The 25,299-nt window shown below is 34.6% G+C and overlaps 1 protein-coding gene across 1 annotated transcript; it reads left to right on the plus strand.

The window, feature by feature from the left end:
• Positions 1 to 99: 99 nt before the first annotated feature.
• On the plus strand, positions 100 to 25,128 carry LOC111047274 (syntaxin-5). Its single transcript, XM_022332997.2, has 7 exons — positions 100 to 231; positions 660 to 889; positions 3,495 to 3,736; positions 7,460 to 7,719; positions 16,313 to 16,522; positions 19,159 to 19,280; positions 22,942 to 25,128. Exons 2-7 carry the CDS (start codon positions 675 to 677, stop codon positions 23,099 to 23,101), a joined length of 1,209 nt encoding a protein of 402 aa, XP_022188689.1. The 5' UTR covers positions 100 to 231; positions 660 to 674; the 3' UTR covers positions 23,102 to 25,128.
• Positions 25,129 to 25,299: the final 171 nt, after the last annotated feature.

A 25,299-nucleotide genomic window follows, 5' to 3' on the forward strand; every position in this document is an offset into this window, starting at 1 on the left:
CAAGGATCTCATAGATGAATAATTTATTGTGGAAAATTGATAAAATAATCACTTACTCTTCCATCTTTGAAATTGTATGAAGACAGCTCTCTAATATCTACCTCTCGACTATCTACTAAATCAACAGATCCGCTTAACCAGCTGATTATGTCCCTGATGATTTGACACGACATAAAGTTGAAACAATTTTTGCTGTTTTGTAATTTTAAAGTAAATATTCTCTAATTTCTGGTAAGTACATTTTATGGTTTAGAAATAAGGTATTTATGATCCTCTAAATTTATTTATTGTTATTCCTTGAAATCATCTTTTAATGGATTCATCCAGTAGCCTATTATAGGAGTTTAGAAAGTTGATTGTACTGTCACTTTGTTTTTATGTGAGTTGTCATTTAGATACTAATTACAACTTTGCAATGCTCTTTTATAATTGCAATTCGATTTTGTAACCATGAAAGATACAACATTCTTTATAATGCCAATTTCAACTATTTTTTTTATAAAGTTTTTGAATAATTTCAAGGTTAACTAAACTCGGTTTAGGTTACGTCACTGTTTTGTAATGCCACAAAATAATCATTTATTTCCATTTAAAATTTCAATTTTTCATTGTATCAAATCTATTTGATTGATTAAACATTTTTGTTATTTATATTTCAGTTTGGCAATGGTGAAATGACTGCGCGTCGCCGTAGAGTTGGATCTGAATCGGAACAAGTGCCGCTGGTGGGTGGAAGTGGAGGACCAGATAGCATCCAAGATGGCGGCGATAGTAGTCATCTAGGTTGGAACGCCGTGGCGAATCACAGCGGGGCCTCAGGCACAGGCGCCTATAATGGGCCAGAACACACTGACTGGAATAACGCAGCTAGATTAGGTGCTAGACCAAAGTGAGTGTACAGTTATTTATCATTTAGATATTGATTCACTCAATAAGTACATCACCAAAATGATAGGGAGAGAAAAAATATCAAATTTGAAAACTTGGAACAACCAGATTCCAGAAATCTGGACAAATTAAAATGTATAACTTGGTAGAGGACAGTTTGAGGGCTGCACGGTACAACATCCTTTTTTGTATCACTCTGCAAACTTATTCTGCAATACCGGTTACGGTGCCCTCTCACGACAGTACAAGTATGCTCGTCATGCTGGTTGTGTTTTCAGCGAGAGGCTTGGAACAAAAAACTAGCTGACCAATCTCACAATAAACGATGAAATCAATACAACTCGAACTTGGGTTCACATATACTGGTAAAGTTTAGCAAATCCCTGGAAAACTTAGGATCTCACCTCTCATTCATTCAACCTGCTACCTATGTGCCTGAAGTGAATGTGCTTTTTCGGAGTGAGGTTCACAGTTTCCAGGAGAGAGGCCAGTCTTACACACATAAAAGTAGAAGATGAATAATAACACACATTACTGAAGAAGATGAACAGGAAGCAAAGATAATGAAGTCTGTTTTTCAGGTTTCTTGAAAATATAATTTTTAATATGTGAATATTTCCTATTTTAGTTATAATAATGTGAAATATTTCTTCTATGTTTTAGTTTTGAAGCATCTAAATTTGAAAATCTACTTTGTAAAAATATTTGAGGAGTGAGAATTTTGTGAATCGAAGAATTGAATGAAAAAGACTAAGAAATTGTCAAAAACCACATGCTTCTGTGGTTTCAAATCTGTGGTTTTTGACAATTTCTTAGTCTTTTTCATTCAATATGAATAATTACCACAATATCAACTTCTCAACTACACAAAAAAAATTGAAGAATTACAAGACTTAACCTATGTTGGACCTTGTGCTATTCCTCTCCCAAATTTAGATAACGTAACACTGATTGCCGGTTGCACAAGACCCGGTTAAATTTTAATCCTGATAAATTTTACGAGAACCATTCCGAGAAGACCATTTTTAAAAGACGGTTTCTCTATTGGTTCTCCTGGAATTAATCAGGATTAAAAATGAACCGGTTCTTGTGTAACCGGCACTCAGTTACCTAAATTTGAGAGAGGAGTAGCACAAGTTTACCTTGGTTTTCATCTCCCTATCATTTCGATAATGTACTTATTGTATAAATTAATAAAAAATAAAGGGAAAAGGCGAGATGCCCTACGCCAGAGTATTAAGGTCCCATAATTTTTACTTCATGAGGTCTCTGAAAAAGTTCAATCGATTACCACAGAGCGTTCATGGGTTAGAAATTGGGGGTTTCCTCAATGTCGTTCTGGAGAAACTACTCAACTTCCCTCTCTACTCTCTAAGAGAGGACGTAGAGGATGTGATAGGCAACGTTTTGGAACAATTTTGAGATGACACCAAACAACATGTAATGAGACTAACAGTGATAGTCAATCTGCAGAGCCACACAAAACGTACCCTATCTAAGGTCATCTGAGTTAGTTTTTATGTTCTTACCTTTTGACAAAAGGAATTCATCCGGTGACCGCCGGTAATGAATTGAAACTACATCGTTACTAAGGATAGGAAGATTTAGGCTAGGCACACACCAGTCAGTCAAGACAAGACATGATCAAACACGTTTAGTCACAATACTTCACATTGTTGCTTATGACGCAACTCACACTTCATAAGCAACTATGTGAAGTATTGTGACTGAACGTGTCTGATCATGTCTTGTCTTGACTAAATGGTGTGCGCCAGCCTTATTAAACAGCCTGGAGAACTACCTGTCGGACTGGTCATACATCAATTCAATTAGCCAATATTCAAGTCCTACTGAAATCTTGAAGAATTTAAAATGGGCCCATAACCATCCTTGGTAAATTATGAATCTATAGACAAAATTCCAAGTCAAACAGTTCAGTAGTTCAGACGTGATAATGCGTCACTCGCAAGGTCTATAAATACAGGTCATGACACTCGTGTTCCTTATGGAGCGGCCATTATGTGGGGTCTTTATGGCGGTACATTTGAAATTCCAATCTGCTCATAACAAAATCATGCATTGTGCTTTCTAAAAACAATATTCTGGTTCAGATAATATGTAAATTCAGGTTTTCGATTTTCTAATAATGAAATTTCAATAATAAATGCTTTAATTATTCATTCATTTATTATTAAAAAATGTTCTTATTTTAATAACCTGAGGATTATGATTCATGAGGCATTGGGACAAGACAGAAATATCTGAGGCCAACAACTGCAAAAAGAGTTTAAAGTTCCCGATCAATTAAATCTAAAAATCAACAATTCAGTTGAACTATTTAATAATACTATAATTATCCTGTAGGAAGAATTATGTTTACAACTCCAATTACTAATAACACATCATATTATGTTCAATCTACAATGATAACAGCAGAAAATAAATTTGAAAATTGGTGAACTAGAACCCCATAAATTGGCGATTTTGCAATGCATCACGGGATTGTGTAATGACCTGTATTTATAGACCTTGGTCACTCGTGAATTTCCTATCCCCTATATGTATATGTCCTTTATTATATTATAGATTGTGTATTATTTTTGCAGAGTACGAGACTCAGACCACAGCCTGGCTATGACGTCACCGGCCGCCTCCGCACGCGACCGCACGGCCGAATTCGCGAACGCGATCCGCTCGTTGCAGGGTCGCCAACTGCCCAGGGCGGTTAGGGCGCCGACCCCCAACAAGGCGCGCTACATACAGAGCTATGCCGAGTTCATGATGATCGCCAAAACTATCGGCAAAAACCTCAGTGGCACTTTTGCCAAGCTGGAGAAGCTTATGCTTTGTGAGTGAATAAAATCTTTATGTTTTATTTATTGTAACTAATTACATAGAATTACTATAGTAAGGTCAAAGTTATAATTGCAGTATTGGATTAACATTGGTGTTGCAATCCTTGTCTATCATTCGACAAAGCAGTTAGCGAATGTATAAAATCATAGTGTTGTATATATAAATCGTATGAGATAGAGCACATCACATCATTTTCTTTACCAAGTAAAAGTCACACAGTTAAATTCAGTGCGTCAAGCAATTGGATGAAATAGTGTTGTGTATCTAGTTGAGATAATACTGTATCATATTGTGTTGATACTGTATCATGTTGTGGTTGTTCTTGTTCTATAGTAAGGTCCACGTTATCATTAGACAAAGCTGATAGCGCTATCCTTTTCTAGCTCCACAACGTTACCAAATCTGTTCTTAACAATGTAGAAATATAATTATAGTCTGTGTAAAATAAGTTGATACTTGGCCCTCCATCTGAAGAAATTGCAGGGTTGCCAAATCGAGTAAAATTGCAACTTTTTCAAATTCCCAATTCAATGTCAGTATTTGATGTAGAATATCATCCCCGATATCCCAGTAGTGCTAAAAACGTTTCAGGGCTGAAGGATTAAAAGGAAATTCAACTTTCATGATGAAATTGGAAACATCGCAAAGATTTGTTTTTCTTTTGATTATCACTTCTCTCAGAATCATGGGGCGTCGTAATGTGTAATAATTTTATATCAAATTAACGGGGAGAATGTCTCTTTTCTATTGGTGTCTGGATCATTTTTATCCGACCTGTAGTTGATATATTTTTTAATTAATGATTACCTATGTTCGTCAATGTCGAGACATTTCGAGCAAAAAACATGAAACTTTCGACTTGCTGAAAACTTTTTTGTTTCGAAAGATAAGTGATGAAAGCGAGAAAATTTTTCAGAAATAATTTAAATTATTTTTTCAATTGTCAAAAGTTGTCGGAAGATCGTATTTTGATCCAATTATTTTTCCATTGTCAAACGTACTCAGAAGAACATATTTTGGCCTCTCAGGAGCTTCAAAGTCAAGGATAGCGGCTGAATGGTGGGCTACCATATTCTATCAATAGCTGGGATCAACAAAAACAAAATTCATAACTATTGAAAAATTCAGCAACTGCAAGCCACATGATTATAAATAGTGAAAATGTCAACCTCGCCTCGAATAATCCAAGCAGTGTTTCATCACAGCCTTTCTAGGGGCAATCAGCTGCTTGCGCTTGAAATAATTCAGTCAAATCCTATACTATTAAACGAGCAACTTCTGTTTATATGTTTAGATGTTTATAGAGGGAAATTTTTGCATTCCTCTGGGAATTAATCTCAATTTACTTTGATTAGATAGAACATTTCTGTATGAATGTTATTATAATTTCTTCTTTCTTGATAAATTCTTCATGCTCTTGTACTCCAGAGCGAAGCTCGGTCCCCGATATTTTTTATATTTATATTAATTATATCTGGTTATTTATGTTATACGTATCTCGTAAACGGCTCTAATGATTTTCACGAAATTTGAAAAATAGTAGGTTTATGATATGAAAATTCGATTGCACTAGGTCTCATCATTGGGAAAACTCGCTGAACGACATTAAAAGGATAATTCATCCTTGGCTGAAACAGCTGTGTATGGTAAAAAAGTGAGTGAGTGAGTATGTGAAAAATCAAAATATCGCATCCCCGAAATTCATAAGATGACAGAATAAATTATAGCAAGCTTTGAAATATAAACACGATCATTTTAGAGAATTGTGTTCTGTTTATCTATAAATAAAAATAACGAGGGAAGCTCGGTGCCCCGATATTATCTTCTAAATTGTCAGCCTTTAGCAAAAATTTAGTACACAATGCATAACATGCAGCCGTTCACCTAACTTTAAAATTCCTTGGAGACCAAAATACGATCTCCTGAGTACTTTTGACAATTGAAAAAATAATTTCAATTATTTCTGAAAAACTTTCTCGCTTTCACCACCCACTTATCTTTCAAAACAAAAGAGTTTTCAGCAAGTCGAAAATTTCATGTTTTCTGCTCGAAATGTCTCGACATTGACGAACATAGGTAATCATCAATTAAAAAATAACTATAGGTCGGATAAAAATGATCCAGACACCAATAGAAAAGAGACATTCTCCCCGTTAATTTGATATAAAATTATTACGCATTACGACGCCCCATGATTATGAGAGAAGTGATATTCAAAAGAAAAACAAATCTTTGTGATGTTTCCAATTTTATCATGAAAGTTGAATTTCCTTTTAATCCTTCAACCCTGAAACGTTTTTAGCACTACTAGGATATTGGGGATGATATTCTACATCCAATTCTGATGTTGAATTGGGAATTTGAGAAAGTTGCAATTTCACAAGAATGCATATTGGGCAATATGCATGTCCACGAGTGAACAAGTCAAGAACAATAATAAACTGCTTAAGGCAGGTCAACGAATAAAAGAACTAAACAAGTTACGAATGAAACATACTAAGAAGAAAGCAGAAGAAGTAGCAAGTCTATAGTCAGGTCCACGTTATAATGGCAGTGGAGAAAGATAGGAGAAAAACGTTGCCGATTCTCGGTTTTGTCACTGCCTTTATAGACAGTAGCCGATACAGGTTTATTGATGTAATATTAACGGTTCATTCTCGTTTGAAATAATCAATTATATTTTATTAAGCAAGAAATTATATTTTTTAATACTTCCATAATTAATATGAAATATTATGTTAATTATTAATTCTACATTGTTAAAAGCCGATCTGGCAACAGAGCAAAGCAAGAGAGTGATAGCGCTATCCGCTTTGTTGAATGATAGACTATAGTGAGGTCCACGTTATAATGACAGTGGATAAAGATAGGAGAATAGCGATGCCGATTCTCTGCATTAATTATATTTCAACACTGTCAAAAACATAATTGACATCGTTGTGGACCTAGAAAAGGATAGTACACCGGCTTTGTCGAATAATAGACAAGGATAGCAAAACCAAAGTTGATCAAATACTGTCATTATAACGTGGACCTCACTATAGGATAGCAATACCATTGCTAATCAAACACTGCCATTAAAACGTGGACCTCACGATATAAGGCAAGAAGTATCTACTCACAGTCTGAGGATCACAATAAAAAAACTCCGTCAGATAATAAAAGGGGTTCTGAAGGAAAGCCGTCAGTCTCCTCCTAAAAACTGTCTCAGGCAGACTCCTGGCTGAAACTGGCAGCTTGTCCACAATTCTGGCTGGCTGGTAGATGAGGCTAGGATTCATCTTTTATGTATAGTGAGGTTCACGCTGTAATGGCAGTGAAGAAATATAGGAGAAAATCGTTGCCGAACCTCTGTCTCGTCAATGACTTCTATAGATGGTAGCAGATACAGGCTTATTGATGTAATAAATTAACTGTTCATCCTCGTTTAAAATAATCAATTATATTTTATTAAACAACTTTTTTTTTATAATTTCATGATAAATTTACATAATTAAGATAAAATGTTTTGTTAATTATTAATTCTACATTGTTAAAAGACGATATGGCAACAGAGGAAAGCAATAAAGAGATAGCGCTATCCGCTTTGTCGAATGATAGACAAGGATAGCAATACAATTGCTAATCTAACACTGCCATTATAACGTGGATCTCACTATAGTTCCTCGTCACTAGATTTTGATTTTATTCAACTGAGCCAATGTTTTGTGTGCAGTGGCAAAACGCAAAACGATGTTCAACGATCGGCCAACCGAGATCCAAGAGCTGACCTACATAATCAAGGAAGACCTGAACAGTCTCAATGGGCAGATCGCGCGCCTCCAGGAGGTGTCGCGGCGACAACGCCAGTTGCAGTCAGCGGCCACCAAACAGCAGCACCTGTTGTCGCATAGCAGCAGTGTTGTGTTGGCACTACAGTCAAAGTTGGCAGCCATGTCTACCGAGTTCAAGAATGTGCTGCAGGTTCGCACAGAGGTATGTTGACATCGAATTACATCTGAATAGAATATAATTGTCATCGTATTTACAAGAACACATGGACATCATAATCCATATTATTGACCGAGCGAAGTGAGGTCTAAAGGTGCGTACAGATATACGCGCCGCGAACATGAGCAATTCACTTTTAATCAGCTGACTATATCTGTATTTCTACAGAAACGGTAAACAGCTTTTTACAGATATAAAAAGCTTGACATCAGCTGATTAAAAGTGAATTGCTCATGTTCGCGGCGCGTAAATCTGTACGCACCATAAGATTCAAGTCGACGGTTTTGCATTTCTCTTTATGTTTATATTTGTGTTCCGCATACAGTCATGTCAGTTCTGTTAATTTGATAATTATCTTGCATTCGAAAATTGTAGGTTCGAGCTTGAGGTGTAAATAGATTTCTGTTTTAATTATGTATAATATTATGTTTTCACAAATAGTTGCCTAACTGTTAAAACTGGGAATTCTGTAAAAAGGAGATTTGTAGGGTAACGTCTGGGTCGACCAAGTGCTGCTTTAATTAAGTGTTTTTGAATTAAGGAGATTTTGTTAAAATGTACGTCCAATGCCCCACCCCATACCCTAATGCCATACTGTAATACTGACTGGGCGTAAGCAAAGTAAATTAATAGTAATATATTTAAATCACCTAACCCGTTTAACCTGTAAAATTTATGTATAATATGTTTCATTTTTTTACATATATTATCAATGTGAGCGTTCCATTTGAGTTGTGAATCTAACATGACTCCCAAATATTTTGTCTCCCTCACTCTTATCAATGCCTGACATACACAGTTTTCATCCCTCTCCTGTAACCCTTCCAACTCTACATAATGATTATAATATGTACAGGAGTCTGAGTGAGTTTTTACACCATCTTGAAATAGCTCTGTAGGGATAGACCTTTCTGATGGAGAGAAAAGCATGTACACACTTTTTTTTATGTTAAGTGTCAGCGTGTGGTGATCCAGCCAAGATTTAACCCTAGCCAGACCAGCCTCGGCTAAACACTTAACCTCCCGCCAATTTGACCCAGTAAAAATTAAGGCCGTGTCATCTGCAAAGGAGATGGAATGGCATCCATTGATGTCAATTTTCAATAGATCATTGATATATACCAAAAATAATAACGGGGAGAGCACTGTACCCTGTGGAAGACCGTAGTCGGTCAATGTCAGTTTACTGGTGTCAAGGATTTGTATTCTTTCATGCAGGTAACTTTTAAATAAATTTAACACCGTTCCCCGGATACCTATTCTCTCTAGCTTACGTAGAAGGACTTTATGAGGAATGGTATCATAGGCTTTTGCCAGGTCCAAGAACACAGCCAGAGTTTTTCTACTGTTTTTAAAGTTTTCCGTTACAATTCTAACCAACTCAGTCATTGCATCTTCGGTGGATTTACCCTCCTGAAACCCGAATTGATTTACAGCAATAATTTGTACTTTTCAAGATATTCGACCATTCGTTTTTTTATTATCTTTTCAAATATTTTAGACAGGTTGCTTATAAGGCTGATAGGACGGTAGTTCTCGGGAGCTTTTTTGTCACCTGATTTATGGAGAGGAATTATTTTAGCTATTTTAAAATGTGAAGGAAAATGGCCTAACTCGAAACATTTATTAAACAAAATTGACAATGGTTTGGCTATGAACTCTGCTATATTTTTCAAACATATGTTGCCTACTCCATCCACTCCCGGAGAGGAGTTACTTTTTAAGCTTTTAATCATTATTAGTACCTCTTCATAACTTGTTGGATGCATAAAGAATGATTTTGGAGTGTCAGCCGCTGCACAAGGTGGATACTGTAAGTTAACTGGATTTCGTGTGGACCTGTTGAGGATTTCTCTGCATAGTTTCTTCCTACTTCTGAAAAATATTATTCATAATGTCTGGGTCGAATTCGGGTGGTTTATGTGTACGTTGTATGTCTAAAATTTCCTGTATGCAGTTCCAAGTTTTCTTACTATTACCTTTGTAATTTGATATTTTAGTCCTGTAATAATCAAATTTTGTTTTTTTAATAAGTTTATTCAAAATATTTCTGTAAGTCTTATACCTATTTTGTATGACGTCACCGGCCGCCTCCGCACGCGACCGCACGGCCGAGTTCGCGAACGCGATCCGCTCGTTGCAGGGTCGCCAACTGCCCAGGGCGGTTAGGGCGCCGACCCCCACAAGGCGCGCTACATACAGAGCTATGCCGAGTTCATGATGATCGCCAAAACTATCGGCAAAAACCTCAGTGGCACTTTTGCTAAGCTGGAGAAACTTATGCTTTGTGAGTGAATAAAATCTGTATCCTTTACTATCAAACGAACAATTTCTGTTTGTATGTTTAGATGTTCATATATCTGTATGTGACCGGATCTCGAAAACGTCTCTAACGATTCTCACGATATTTGGAACAAAGTAGGTTTATGATATTAAAATTCGATTGCACTAGGTTTCAACCCTGGGATAACTCGCTGAAGGATAAATACGTCCTTGGAATAACAGCTGGAAATTTTGTCGTCTGTCGATACCGTAATGGAATTGAGTGAGGTAGTGCATGTGTGGGTTATTCCTCAGCTAATCTCACGAGAAAAATAATCCAGCAAGAAAGACTTATTTTTGTTTATTTCTCTTTTTTTTAGAAAACATTTTCACTTCAGAAAGTCCAAAATAGTAACTATATGCTGTTAGTGTAGAATAGTACATAGTATATTAACAAATATTGTAGCAAACATAGTATATCATTCTAAATGGAATTCATAGTATATCTATTTGTAATTGATGTGTGAATGAATTGTTATTTTGATGAGTGATAGTAGCTTAATCTAGATTTTGATTTGGACTGTAGTATAAATTTGAAAAGGGACAGTTTTGGGCATAAGCCTGTTGTGCCTCCTCATATAACTGTAAAAATAATTGTACGACTGAGAAAATAAATAAATATAAACTATAAATTCGATCTTTCGTTACAAATAGTCTATGCTTTTACACTTCGGAGCGAAGCTCGGTCCCCCGATATTTTTATATTTATTGTAACTAATTAAATAGAATCACTATAGTTAGGTCAACACTATAATGGCAGTATTGGATTAACATTGGTGTTGCAATCCTTGCCTATCATTCGACAAACCTGATAGCGCTATCCTTTTCTAGCTCTACAACTTTACCAAATCTGTTCTTAAAAATGTAGAAATATAATTAATTAAGACATACAACGGCAACGCTGATCTCCTTTCTTCATTCACTGTCATTATAACGTGGACCTCACTATAGTACTTCGCCAAGCTGGAGGAGATCATGATTTGTAAGTGAATATAATTTGTATTTTATATTTAGTGTAGGCATATTGGACATATGAATGTCCACAAGTGAACAAGTCAAGAACAATAATGAATTGCCTTAAGGCAGGTCAACGAATAAAAGAACTAAACAAGTTACGAATGAAACATACTAAGAGGAAAGCAGAAGAAGCAGCAAGACTATAGTGAGGTCCACGTTATAATGGCAGTGGAGAAAGATAGGAGAAAAACGTTGCCGATCCTCTGTCTTGTCAATGCCTTCTATAGACAGTAGCTGATACAGGTTTATTGATGTAATATTAACGGTTCATTCTCGTTTAAAATAATCAATTAAATTTTATTGAGCAAGAAATTATATTTTTTAATATTTTTCCATAATTAATATGAAATATTTTGTTAATTATCAATTCTACATTATTAAAAGCCGATCTGGCAACAGAGCAAAGCAAGAGGGAGATAGCGCTATCCGCTTTGTTGAATGATAGACTAGGATAGCAATACCATTGCTAATCAAAAACTCTCATTATAACATTGACCTCACTACTATAAGACAAGAAGTATCTACTCACAGTCTGAGGATCACAATCATAGAACTCCCTCATAGAATAAAAGGGATTCTCCTGAAGGAAAGCCCTCAGTCTTCTCTTCAAAACTGTCTCAGGCAGACTCCTTGCTGAAACTGGCAGCTTGTCCACAATTCTGGCTGGCTGGTAGATGAGGCTAGGATTCAGCTGTATAATCTTAGGGTACAACCACACTTAAAGCGGAGCGTGGTGTGGCGTTCTAGAGCGGAGCGTGGCGTGGCGTGGTTAGAGCGTTCATGATACACACAGGAAGCGTCTGAGCGTCAAGCGTCAAGAGCCTAGAAAATGGCGTTGTCTAGTTTTCACGGACATAACTTTGTGAGAATAATTAGTATCACAATAATAAAGTATTGGATATTAGCTAAGCCTGCTAGGATAGAGTGGGTTAATGGAATTAACTTGAATCGTCAACTATTTGTTGAATATCACCATCTGTTTAATGTGTTAAGAAAGCATGAGTCCCGATTTTTTTAGTACATGCGAATGTCAACTTTTAACCTTTGATTATATTTTGACGAGAGTGAAGCCTGATTTGGAAAAACAAGTCACTAATTGGAAGTGAATTGCTCATGTTCGCGGCGCGTAAATCTGTACGCACCTCAAGATTCAAGTCGACGGTTTTGCATTTCTCTTTATGTTTATATTTATGTTCCGCATTTACAGCGAAACGCAGCAATAGATTTTCACGAAATTTGACAGGTATGTTCCTTTTTTAATTTCGCGTCGACGTATACATAAGGTTTTTTAAAATTTTGCATTTTAATGATAATACAAAAGGAAAAAGAGTTTCCTTCGAACACCAATATTACTGTAAAAATCAGACTATATAATTATTCATCATAAATCAGTTTTCTAGTGGACTATAATAATAGTTCAAAAACATCTAACATTTTGAAAATGTATCTTTCCATCAACGTTAGTAGACAGTTGTCTACTAACTTTGTCTTTCCATCATCTGAGGCCATGATTCAAGTTTGGAGTTATTGATAGAAAACATTTTTTTACATTTTTCTTTTTTAATCTGATGATTAAAATTGCAACAAATATTATTGAAAAGAAATTGATTTCTAAAGTCATGAAAAGTGAGAAATGAAGTTTGTAGGAAATCAGCATTATGGTAGTTTACTTTGTTAATTTCAACACACCGATTTTTCGCCAACACAACAACACAGAATGTTCTCTGATGGGTTGATTGGATTGGCGTATCGACGGCAGCCAGACCTGATAACAGCGCTCACACTCACATTCCGGGACGACACGTCACGGTACGATAGGACAGAAAGCTCTATGTTTATTCAGGATCTTTCTAAACATTTTAAATTGATAAATTATTTATTAATTTTTGAGAAAACATAACAGGTCAATGTAACTTACTGAGCGCGAGGTCTACTGTTCACAGAACTACTAGTAATAAAGGAAATGACTGGCTTATACACGTATGGAATAGGAAATTAACGAATGACGCATCATCACGCCTGAACTACTCAACTGATTAAATAGAAAATTTGTACATTAGATCCTTAATTTACCGTGGATGATTATCAAGCTTATTGAAGATTCTTTAAGAGTTCGACCGTTCCATAATGAGCCACACAGTTCACGAAACCATGATCCTTTACCAAATAAAACTGTGTAGAATTCGACAACATATGTGTGTTTTTATTTCAATTCTTCAAGAATCCAGGTAGCCTATGTCAAGTTTTTAATTAGATCCTTGCGGAGCACGGGTTATCTGCTAGTCTGTTTTGTATAGTAATATCGGACTTGGACGAAATACCCTTTTCTTTGATATTATCCTTAAAATGTCAAATTAAAAAAAAACCTTATACATACATCGACGCGCAATTCAAAAAGGAACATACCTGTCAAAATTCATGAAAATCTTTTGCCGCGTTTCGCCGTAAATGCGGAACATTGAAGCATAAAAATAAAAGCAAAACCATCGACTTGATTCTCAGACCTCACTTCTGCTTCTTTTTCTTTGGGTAGCAGCCGTTGGGCTGGTAGGCAACAACTCTCCATGCCTCTCTGTCATCCGCCATTCTTTTGAGGTCTCAGTAGTTGGCACATCTCACATCCTTCTTCAGTTGTTCTATGCACTCCAGTCTTGGCCTTTCTCGTGCATTCTTTCCCTCACTCATTCCCTCCATTATTTATTTGTTAGTCCCTCATGTCGTAGACCAACTAGTTGTGCTTTTCTCCTTGTTATTTCTCTCGGTAGACAGCCTATCTCTCTCTAACTCCTTGAAACACCTCTTCATTCGTTACCTTCTCTCTCCAACTGATCCTCAGCATTCTTCTGTAGCACCATGTCTCAAAAGCAGAAATTCTCCTCACTTCGCTTGGTCAAAAATTAGTCGTTTGTGTTGTAGACATGTTTGTAGCTCTCAATGATTTTTCTACATTTGTGTGATTGTAAATTACAGTATATGTGTTTAAGAAACTCAAAAGGGCTATTTCTTATCAGAAGACTGAGCACGTGTGTAGGAGTAGATATCCTGATCAAGGCTTACTATGCTCTTGTCCAGAGCATCATGTGTTATGGCATAGCCACCTCTAATACAAGGCCCCGGCCTACGATATTGCAACGTCGCAGTGTAGGCCTAGAATCTAATACATGATTGGTGAAAAAGATCAGCTGGTATTTTTTAAAATCTTTTCCACCAATCATGTAAAAAAGATCAGCTGGTATTTTTTAAAATCTTTTCCACCAATCATGTAAAAAGATCAGCTGGTATTTTTAAAAATCTTTTCCACCAATCATGTATTTTAGATTCTAGGCCTACGCTGCGACGTTGCAATATCGTAGACCGGGGCCTTGTATTAGAGGTGGCTATGGTTATGGTGTACTGATCTGGGGGAATAATCCAGAGACTATTAACATTCTTCTCCTACAAAAGAAGATACTGAGACTTCTATGCAATGCATCGTATTAAGAAAGCTGTAGACCTTTATTCAAGAAAATGAGGGTGATGACCTTCCCAGCTCTTTATGTGTATTTCTTGATTGTATTTCTAAATTCCAATATTGAAATATTTGATGTGAATAGGGATCACCATGTTTATGACACAAGAAACCGAAGCAGTCTGAGAGTTCAAATTCTTTATCAGCTATTTCATATTCTTATATAACATTTACACTATGTAGAGAATTTCTGCTTTGTCAATATACAAATTAGAATCAACATAATTAATTACAGTCAATAAATGAATTAATCACAAATAAAAGTAAAACTTCTAGAACTAAAACTAAAAACACACACTGGAGGCCTTAAATAAGTTAATTATTTTAAGTTAAAACTAACATTGAATTAACTACCTTGTATTAATGGGTTGGATCTCAGGAAGAGAAGCTGTCAATGGTCATCAAGAAACTCTCGGACTGAATAAAATGCTTTATGTGTCAAATAGGTCAAAACTTTTTCCTTGAATTTAGGATTCTGATTTCTTTTGGGAGATGGTTGAAATAGGTATCAACATAACTCCTTTCAGAAACTATCCTTATATGGCTGTGAAACTATAATTATCTGCCTGTTTTTACAAGATATCTTTTAAAATGAAAGTGAAGAACATTTTGATGAACGAAGAAACACCATATAAAGTAACTGACTATTTCTCTATAAATTGGAAAATTATATACATAAACAGTATCAAAATTAATGTATCTACTGTATTATTTCTGTATCTGTCAAGTTAATTTTATTAACAGATGGAAACCCCGAAGACTTCTGCTTCTGCGAATATTGACAACAGAGTAAACAGCTAGATGGAAATTCGATGAGATTTAGGATTTTTTCTAGACATTTTAAATTGATAAATTATTTATTTATTTTTGAGAACACATAACAACAAGTCAATGTAACTTACTGAGCGCGAGAGGTCTACTGTTCACAGAACTACTAGTAATAAAGGAAATGACTGGCTTATACACGTATGGGATAGGAAATCCACGAATGACGCATCATCACGTCTGAACTACTCAACTGATTAAATAGAAAATTTGTACATAAAGGTGCGTACAGATTTACGCGCCGCAAACATGAGCAATTCATTTTCAATCAGCTGATGCCAAGCTTTTTATATCTGTATCTTACCGTTTCTGTAAGAATACAGATATAATCAGCTGATTAGAAGTGAATTGCTCATGTTCGCGGCGCGTATATCTGTACGCACCTTAAGATTCTTAATTTTCCGAGGATGATTATTATGCTTATTGAAAATTCTTAAAGAATCCAGTATGTCAAGTTTTTAATTAAACCCTTGCGGAGCACGGAGCACCCGCTAGTCATGAATAATTCTTTAGTTTGTTTTGTACAGTAATATCGGACTTTGGAGGAAATTCCTTTTAATTTAATATTATCCTTAAAATGCCAAACTAAAAAAACCTTATACATACATCGACGCGCAATTCAAAAAGGAACATACCTGTCAAAAAACATATTAAAGTAACTGACTACTTCTCTATAAATTGGAAAAACTATACATAAACAGTATCAAAGTTAATGTATGTACTGTATTATTTCTGTCTCTCTCAAGTTAATTTTATAAACTTGATTTTGTGATATTAGTCAAATCTAGACGTTTTGTATTGTGTGAAATTTTGTACATGACATTGACCATGCATTGTTGAAAATGTCCTTGTCGTTAAAGCAATTTCTATTTATTTATTTCACCTTTTCTTATTATTGTGTTTTAGAACCTGAAGCAGGCGAAAAGCCGTCGCGACCAGTTCTCGCTGGGCACAGTGTCGTCAGCACTGCCACCATCAGCCGTCAGCGGCCCCTACCACCAGGGCAGTGTGTTGCTGGCTGACGAGCATCAGCAGCAGCAAGTCAGCATCGACCTCGAGCCACGTGCAGGCATGCTCATGCAGGCTCAAGCACAGGCGCTCATCTTGGACGAAACGGTTGGTCTCAATCCACTTTCCAAGATAACATCACATTCATAGAAGGAATAATTAATTATACATTGCTAAGGATGGCCACACTAACGATAGGACAAGTGTGTTGAACATGTGTGAACACCCATGTTCGTCATACATGTGTGAACACCCATGTTTGTCATACATGTGTGAACACCCATGTTCGTCATACATGTTGTGTCATCAAATCAAATCAAATATTATTGCCTTACAAAAAATGTTCAAAAATAAATACAGAATACAAAATGTAATATTTCAGAATAAGAAATATAATTTTTTAACATAATAATATACTAATTCGGCGAAACCAGCAAAACCACAATTTGAGTGCCGGTGACGTGTACCAAAATAAAAAACTATACTATTACTTCCAATAGAAAAACTTTGATTCAACAAGGTAAGCTAAACTATAATATTTTAACTATACAATTCAATCAAGGTGAAAGTGAGGAAACACATATTTATACTGTATGTAAATTTGATGGCAATACTAGAGAAAAAAAAGAAATTGTTTTGTGAATTAGATGAAAAACATTTGTTGATTTCATCCAATCAATTATTTTTTTAGTACTTGATTTAGTGATGCTATCTAAAATTAAATTTTCGGGTAACAAGTTAATCAATTTACTTTTTTGACAATTTCTTAGTCTTTTTCATTCAACATTAATCAATTTATTTACTACATAGGGGAACTGTCTACGGCATACTATTAGGTCTGTCCTGGAAACACGGTAATTTGATGGCGATCTGAAATTGTAATCTGGAATGTATGGAGTGAAAGTATTTTTGGATCTATTGATATAAAGTATTAAATTTTTTATATAGAGTTGTCTCACTGTCAGAACCGGGAATTTTTCTTGAAGTAAGTTACTGGGATATCGTCTCGGCCTTTGGAGAGCAGCTTTTAGTATGTGCCTCTGAATCACACCTATTTTATTGAAATTAGTGTCTGAGGCACCCCCCCCCCAAACCCTTATACCATACTGAAATATGGATTGGGCATAAGCTGAATAGACCATCATCAATAACTTTAAATGTCCAACACTGCTCAATCTGTAGAATTTATGAACAATATATTTCATTTTTTTACACATATTATCAATCTGTGCATTCCACTTCAGATGTTGGTTGATGCTCCTTCACCTACCTAAGGTTAGTCACCACCTCATTGCAAAAATACCATAGTTTAGTTGATAATGTGTAGTAAAATGAAACTTAAGGTCTCTTCACACCAGCGTAGCGTAGATTTAACATCGGCTACGTTTTCGGAAGACGAATTTTAGCTACGCTATGCTAGGTGTGAATATACCCTAAGGTTAACCGTACACTGGAACCGTATTCAACCGATCCGTTCGGACATTAATTCGGCCGAATATGGTCGTCGATTGAAACCGTTTACGTCAGTCTAATTCAGTAATCTGCTTGTTGCCAATATTATTGAATTAACTACTATCATAGCCATCAAAATTTTTCATTAACAATGATTAGATTGAAATTTTGAAAATTGAATAAACAAATATCATTAGAATAATTTTACCTTCAGATGCTATTTGTTCAGCAATCTTTATCCACAGATTCCTTTGAACATCACGACGATGATATCTTTTGTCTCGCATATCCCATGCTCTTGGTCCAAACTTTTCATTGTCCATAGTTACATTTTTTTAAAACAGAACAACTTCCAAAAACAAACAAGACTGTGAAACAATTTTAGGTTTGGAACACTTTGTTGTCTCAGCTCGACTAGTTAGTTCGGCCGGATAGAGCCTGGAAAATCCCATTCAATTCGAATCGAAAAATTGATCGGCCGGAGACAATGCATCTATTCCTTTCTTTGTTGGGGGATCGTTCGGACGAGATCGGTAGTTTTCGGCCGATTCTAGTTCGGACGAAATCGGTTCCAGTGGACGGCCCACCTTAGAGTTTAGGTGCCGGTTGCACAAAAGCCAAAGCCGGTTGTACAAAATTTTAACCATGATTAATTCCACGAGAACTAATCAGAGAAGCCGTCTCATCAAAAAGGCCTTTTCTTTTGGTTCTCGTGGAATTAATCACGGTTAAAATTTAACCGGCTTTTGTGCAAGCGGGCCTAGGACTTGAATAAGCCCTCGGATCTAAATCGTATTTTTGAGTCACGGATTTATTTTTGCAACTACAGGATCTATTAACTCCAAGACCTATTTGAGTCTAGGACTCAAATAAACAAGACAGAAAAGTAGATACTTTTTTAAATTCTACACAGTTTATAAAGTAGGTTCTAAGAATATAAAAATATTCTGGGAAAATTTCAGCTCCCTAACCTTCGTAGAAACAAAATGGCGGCAGTAGTTTTTCCAGGAAGCGAATTGGTAAAATTTTCAATATGCCGCCATTTTGTTCCTACGAGGATTAGGGAGCTGAAATTTTCCCAGAATATTTTCAGAACCTACTTTGTAAAATGTGTGAAATTTAAAAACGTTCGGTGCATGAATGGGCACGTAGGTCTAATGCAAAATTAAACGTGTAAACCTCTTTGTGGGACACCGTGTATATCGATGCATCAAGTGAAAATCACAAATGTCGACGTCCTAGTCTGTAATAGATTGAGTAATTCTTTAATATGAATTTTATTGATGTTTCAGGACCAGTATTTATCGAGTAGGGCGGAAACAATGCAAAACATAGAATCGACAATCGTGGAGTTGGGGGGAATATTCTCTCAGCTGGCGTTCATGGTTAAAGAGCAGGAGGAAATGGTTGAACGGTCAGTATTTTCTTCTCTTTTCTACTTAACAAATAACAAAAAAGTAATTAGTGACATAGATGAGTGGGTAAATCTAGAGTTTATTTCAAGATAAGTGTATGAAATGATAATTTTGTAATAACTTTGAGAACATGGTGTATAATCCGTCTGTTATAATACCTTTTCTTGATTCTGTTACGATTTGTATTATAGTATATAATCACTTTTAGTTTGATTCGTGTTATAATACTTGTATTTTTCAATGGCACTCACTGCTGGCGAACAAGTTTCACTTATGCCAGTAGTGCCTTCTTATATAAATTTATTTATTCATTTATTTATAATATTGTTAATTTTATTGTATTGTATACTTCTAAAATTGTGTACTTTGTTCGTTAACTTTCAATTCGGGATTTCCAATTGATACTGCCCTGCTGGGCCGAAAGAGAATATCTGTGTTTCTTCTGGAATGTTGAAACACGTCTTCACACTATTGAAGTCTGCCGATTTTTTAATACCAGTGTTTCTTACAAGAGTGCTCAGTGCTCACACGCTTGCTGTCTAAACTCTCCCATACCAACGTTTCTCTTCTTCTGCTATGCAGAGCCGAAACTCTATGTGAAGCAGGGTTTTGCTTGTTCAAAACTTTTGTGAGAAATAAATTGGAGTATCTTCTTAAAATGTATGGAATCAGGGCTACTCATTTTCATTTGTAAAATAGAATTATAGTACCCTTTTTGAAAATAATAAAATAATATATTAAGGGCCGTTTGCACAGTATAGATTGCTAAACTCGATTAAGTTGATCTAAAAGTTTAAACTTGAATAGGTTTTCTCAGTGCATTTACTAATCCAGTTTAAGTTAAACTAGTTTAGCGTTAAGTTGGTAATAGAATGTCATCGTTTATAATATCAGGAAGGGTAATTTTTACAGGAAATTTGCTATTTGTTTACAAACCATCAGTAAGTTGAGGCTATGTAGTTACTATTTTCTGGTTCAAAATCCACAGATCTGTAAGCTGTACGGTAATAAAAGTGAAAAGCGACCAAGAAATTCAAAAAATGATGAAATGCTATATTACTATTAGAATCAAACTTATATTTAGTTGGCACCAAAAAATATAATCTAGAATGTAAGATAAAAAACTTATTTTGTTATGAAAATCTACTTAAATCTATTACGGTCTTCCTCGTTTATTAGAAATCTCTCGAAAGCAAAATATCTCAGTTATGTGTTATTAAAAACATGTTTTCTAATAAAAAATCACTGATAAAACTTGACTTATTTTCTATCAAGTGGCTTATTTAATCAAATACTAAATTGGCACTTGCTTTACTCAAGCAAAACCGTTAAAAAAATTCTCTATCATCCCAGAAATTTAAATGATTCGTTTTTGCCCAATTTTTCTCAGTTCCAAAATTTCTTCGCAGTCATCTCTTTCAATCGCATTAAAATCTGTCAATTCTATCAATAATGATTCACTTTAACCTAAATAATTATTAACGTCTACAGAAGCATTAAAAACAAAAGTCGAAAAATAATTTACTATTAGCTGTCTCCTCCATCAAATTTTACAGATGTATAGTTAATCCAAATTATTTGGTTTAAACCTCCTATTTTGGAGGTTTAAACTTTCCTAGAGTTTAAACACAATACAGAGTTTAAACTGATAATGCGCAAACGGAATTTTAGTTTAAACCAGAAAAAAATCCAGATTTGGTTTAAGCTTTAGCTTAAACTTACACTGTGCAAACGGCCCTAAGAATACAATTTATATGTACTCTTAATCTATTATTTTATTTTCAAAAAGGGTTCTATAATTCTATTTTATAAATGAATTACAGTATATTTTCCACCACGAAATAATTTACTTTTTCAATATTCTTTTATTGATGACGACATGTACTTCACTCTAAATATTATTCGTTTCTCACATTGTGTAATGTATCTCCTGGGAAGATTATCACACCTACGATGAAAAATAAAGTCCCTTGTTGGGAGTAGAATGCATTACAAAGTGAAGTAATTTATATTAGCCTAGTCCCTTGTTAAACTACCTATAGTCAGGTCCACGTTATAATGGCAGTGTTTGATTAGCAATTGTATTGCTATCCTTGTCTATCATTCAACAAAGCGGATAGCGCTATTTCTTTCTCACTTTGCTCTGTTGTCAGAGCGCTTTATAACAATGTAGAAATATAATTAATTAAAAAAATACTTCGTCTTAATTATGAAATTATTGAAAAATATAATTTCTTTATAATAAAATATAATTGATTATTTTAAACTGGAATGAACAGTTAATATTACATCATTAAACCGGTATCAGTTACCCTCCATAGAAGACATTGACAAGACATTGAGGATCGGCAACGTTGTTCTCCTATCTTTCTCCACTGCCATTATAACGTGGACCTCACTACAGATCAATCATCTCGTCAGAGTTATATTACTACTTTCGTCATTATTTTCTAGAGTTAAGCCTGAATAACAATAATAATAATAATAATAATAATAATAATATAATAATAATAATAATATTTTTTGTGAATTACAATATTATTGTAATTCACAAAAAAATAGAGAAATATAATTCAATCATTTAGTCAAATCGTAGTGAGTGGACGTTCATTGGAAGAGTACAGTGTGTATCGTGATGTAGGCCTATGGCCCGCCGCAAAGTAGACCCACCCTAATCCACGAAAAGCAACCCACGCCGTGGGATGGATGGTTTGTGAACTATTGCTATAGAATTATTCATAATCAATCAGCTGACAAGTGGATCATTCATTGCATGTATTACACAGATGTCTGGAGAAGCCTAGCAATGGTTTACAAAATATCCCACGGCGTGGGTTGCTTTTCGTGGATTAGCGTGGGTCTACTTTGCGGCGGGCCTAAATTGAGCTTCTGCTTTTATTTAAAACTAGAAGGTAACCCGCAAGGGTCTAATTGGAAACTTGAAAAACTGAAAACTTGACCTACTGAATAATTTAAAATAGACCTAAAACCTCTTCGGTAAATAAGGAATTTATATGCAAAATTCTAAGTTAGTCAGTCCAGCACTTCAGACGTGATGATGCGTCATTCGTTGAATTTTCTATCCCGTAAACCAATTCTTTCATTTATTATATCATAGATCAGGCGAAAAAGGATACGTTCTCAATATCATCATGTATATGTATGGTGTAGATAGAATCAATAATCACGAAAATCATGAAATTTCATATTTAATATGGAAGTTAGCTTTAAGGAAAATAATTGTAAATTGATTCCAACCGAAGATTTCAAAAGAACAGCTGATTGAATATCAATGTATGCCGTAAGAAATTTCATGTCCTATGAATGAAATTTGAACATTAATTCTGAAAAATCTAGAAGGAAAATTGACTTTTGGGCTTCGAGATGCACGATATTGATATTTTTAGAATTCATGTCCAAAATTTGGAGATCTAAATCATTCCCGTTTTTCCGATATGCAATCCACAAGTTGACATTCTTTGATGCGAACAAACACAACCCTACTCTCTCTTATCATATAGATATTGTAATTTATTCTTATTTTTTCGAGTTGAGTTTCTGCTTTTATTTCAAATATTGTAATTTATTCTTTTTTCCAGTTGAGTTTCTGCTTTTATTTCAAATATTGTAATGTGTTCTTATATTTTTCCTTGATTTCAGGATCGACGCAAATGTGCAAGACGCTGAAATGAATGTGGAGTCTGCGCACAACGAAATTCTCAAATACTTCCAGTCGGTCTCCTCAAACCGTTGGCTCATGATTAAAATATTCGCCGTTCTCATTTTCTTCTTCATATTTTTCGTTATATTCTTGGCGTAGCCTCAGATATTGTTTGGTATCACATTCCAATTCTATGTCTTGTCCCAAAACAAGTGATGTTGCGATAACATTAAACCCCAACTTTATGTGAATATTGTCTCAAAACAAGTCTTGTTACATTAACATACAACCCCAACTTTAAGTAAACCTTGTCTTGAAACAAATCTTGTTGCATTTTCATGAAACATCAAAACTGAATAATGTAAATGTCTCAAAAGAAGTCTTTTTGCTACAAACTAAACTCTTAAACTGAATATTTTATGTTGTCCCAAAACAAGTCTTGTTGATTCAACTTGAAACACTTAAGCTGCGTTTACACCAAAGTTATTAACAAAATGTTAATAACTTAATCCTCATAGATTCTATTAGATTGAACATAACTTATCATACACATGATGTGCATATGTGTTTGTCAAGCTCCGTTTAAACTAATAGAATCTATAAGGACGGAAAAACAAACATTTTGTTAATAACTTTGGTGTAATTGCAGCTCAAAACTGAATATTTTAAGTTGTCCCAAAACAATTGTTGTTGCTTAAAATGATAAAACAAACAACATGTTGCAGTAACATGCTGTAGAACACAACATGGAAACAGTAAAACATGTTGCATCAACTTGGAATCCATAACATAGAAAGTATGTTTGGTGCTAAATATTGAGATTTTGTGATATATGTCACAACATTTTGTGTCCTGTACATAATGTTAACTAGATCTTTACAATCATCGATTCATATTAAGGCCCTTATGCATCATATCTGTTTAAACTGAGTTTGATTAGCTGTTGGTTAACTGGTAGTCTCGAGCTTGGTTGAAAAAAAGCCTGTTGAATTTCAATTATGATACTACGAGAACCAATCAGAGAAGCTTTTTCTTCAAAAAAGCCTTCTCTGATTGGTTCTTGTGGCATTCAGTCATGATTAATATTTAACAGACTTTTGTGCAACCGGGCCTGAATGTAACACACTATGATAAGATCTTATATTGCCAATGTTCATGTAAACCCACATTAGCGTTAAACGTAGGTGGTGCATATGGGCATAAATGAATGAATAAAAGAAGTTTTATTCTCAATAAAATCTTCTGAAATCATTCTATTATTTATGATGACAATGTTTTGAACATGGTTTATGTTTAGATACACAACTGAGAAAATGGTCGTGTATTGAGAGATGTTATTGTATAATATAAATATAGCTTCTTTCGTAGTTGTTATTTGATGAGAAGGCCCTGTGTATTCCAACTTTTATATTACAGTACTTGATGATTTATCAAGTTTCATTACTCTATACTAACTTTATAACCAACTTGATTGCAATCTCACATTATAAGTTGAAACATCCCCATTATATATAATTTTTATTCCAATAAAAAATCAAGATAAAAGCGTTTTGTCGTCTAGTGTGATTAACTTCAAACTGTTAGCATTTCCTGTTAAAAACATTGATGCTTCCCATTAAAGAATTGCTGAATCTCATTACGATGATACAGCTTCAATCCTTATAATCCTTCACATTGTATTGATGCAATGAGAAATATTATAACTATAGAATAATTTACACTAAATTTATTTACTTTATTATGTACCGTAAGCTTTCTGATTGCATTTTGTAAGCTATATTGGTTTTGAGTACTGAATCCTGTAAACAAAATCTAGAAAGAACATTAGGTATAATATTTACTTGTTTGGAAACTTATATTGCAGAGGTGTACTTTCTCTGTGATGTAAGGCTACAATATATACTATTGGATGTTATATTGCTATATTCCGTATTGAGTTGATTGAAAATTGTATACTTTATTTTTTAAATCTTGTATTTGTTGACGAACTCAAAAATCTATACTGTGCATAAGTGTAGGTTTACCTAGACTTAGTCAGTCTTTTAAATTGTACCTATTTTCAAAGATTTCTAATTGTAAATACAAAATTTGATAGTGCTCTTTGATGAGACTGACTGGAGTCGAAATAAATAAAAAATTGACTTGTCCAAGATATATTATATTGAATATATTGAGTTTTAAATTAATGTGTCTTGTTGTTTTTTAACCATTGTCATTTTTATTCTTAACTATTTTTAATGAGTCTGAAAACTCTTAAGTTGCAAAGAACATATGTTTATAAAATGCAGACAAACTAAAATTAATTATTTACAAATTGAGACACAAATAATTTTTTAGTTTCTTTAAAAATTTCCACA

This window comes from Nilaparvata lugens, chromosome 5, assembly GCF_014356525.2.
Source record: "Nilaparvata lugens isolate BPH chromosome 5, ASM1435652v1, whole genome shotgun sequence".
In the NCBI taxonomy this organism is placed as follows: Eukaryota; Metazoa; Arthropoda; class Insecta; order Hemiptera; family Delphacidae; genus Nilaparvata; species Nilaparvata lugens.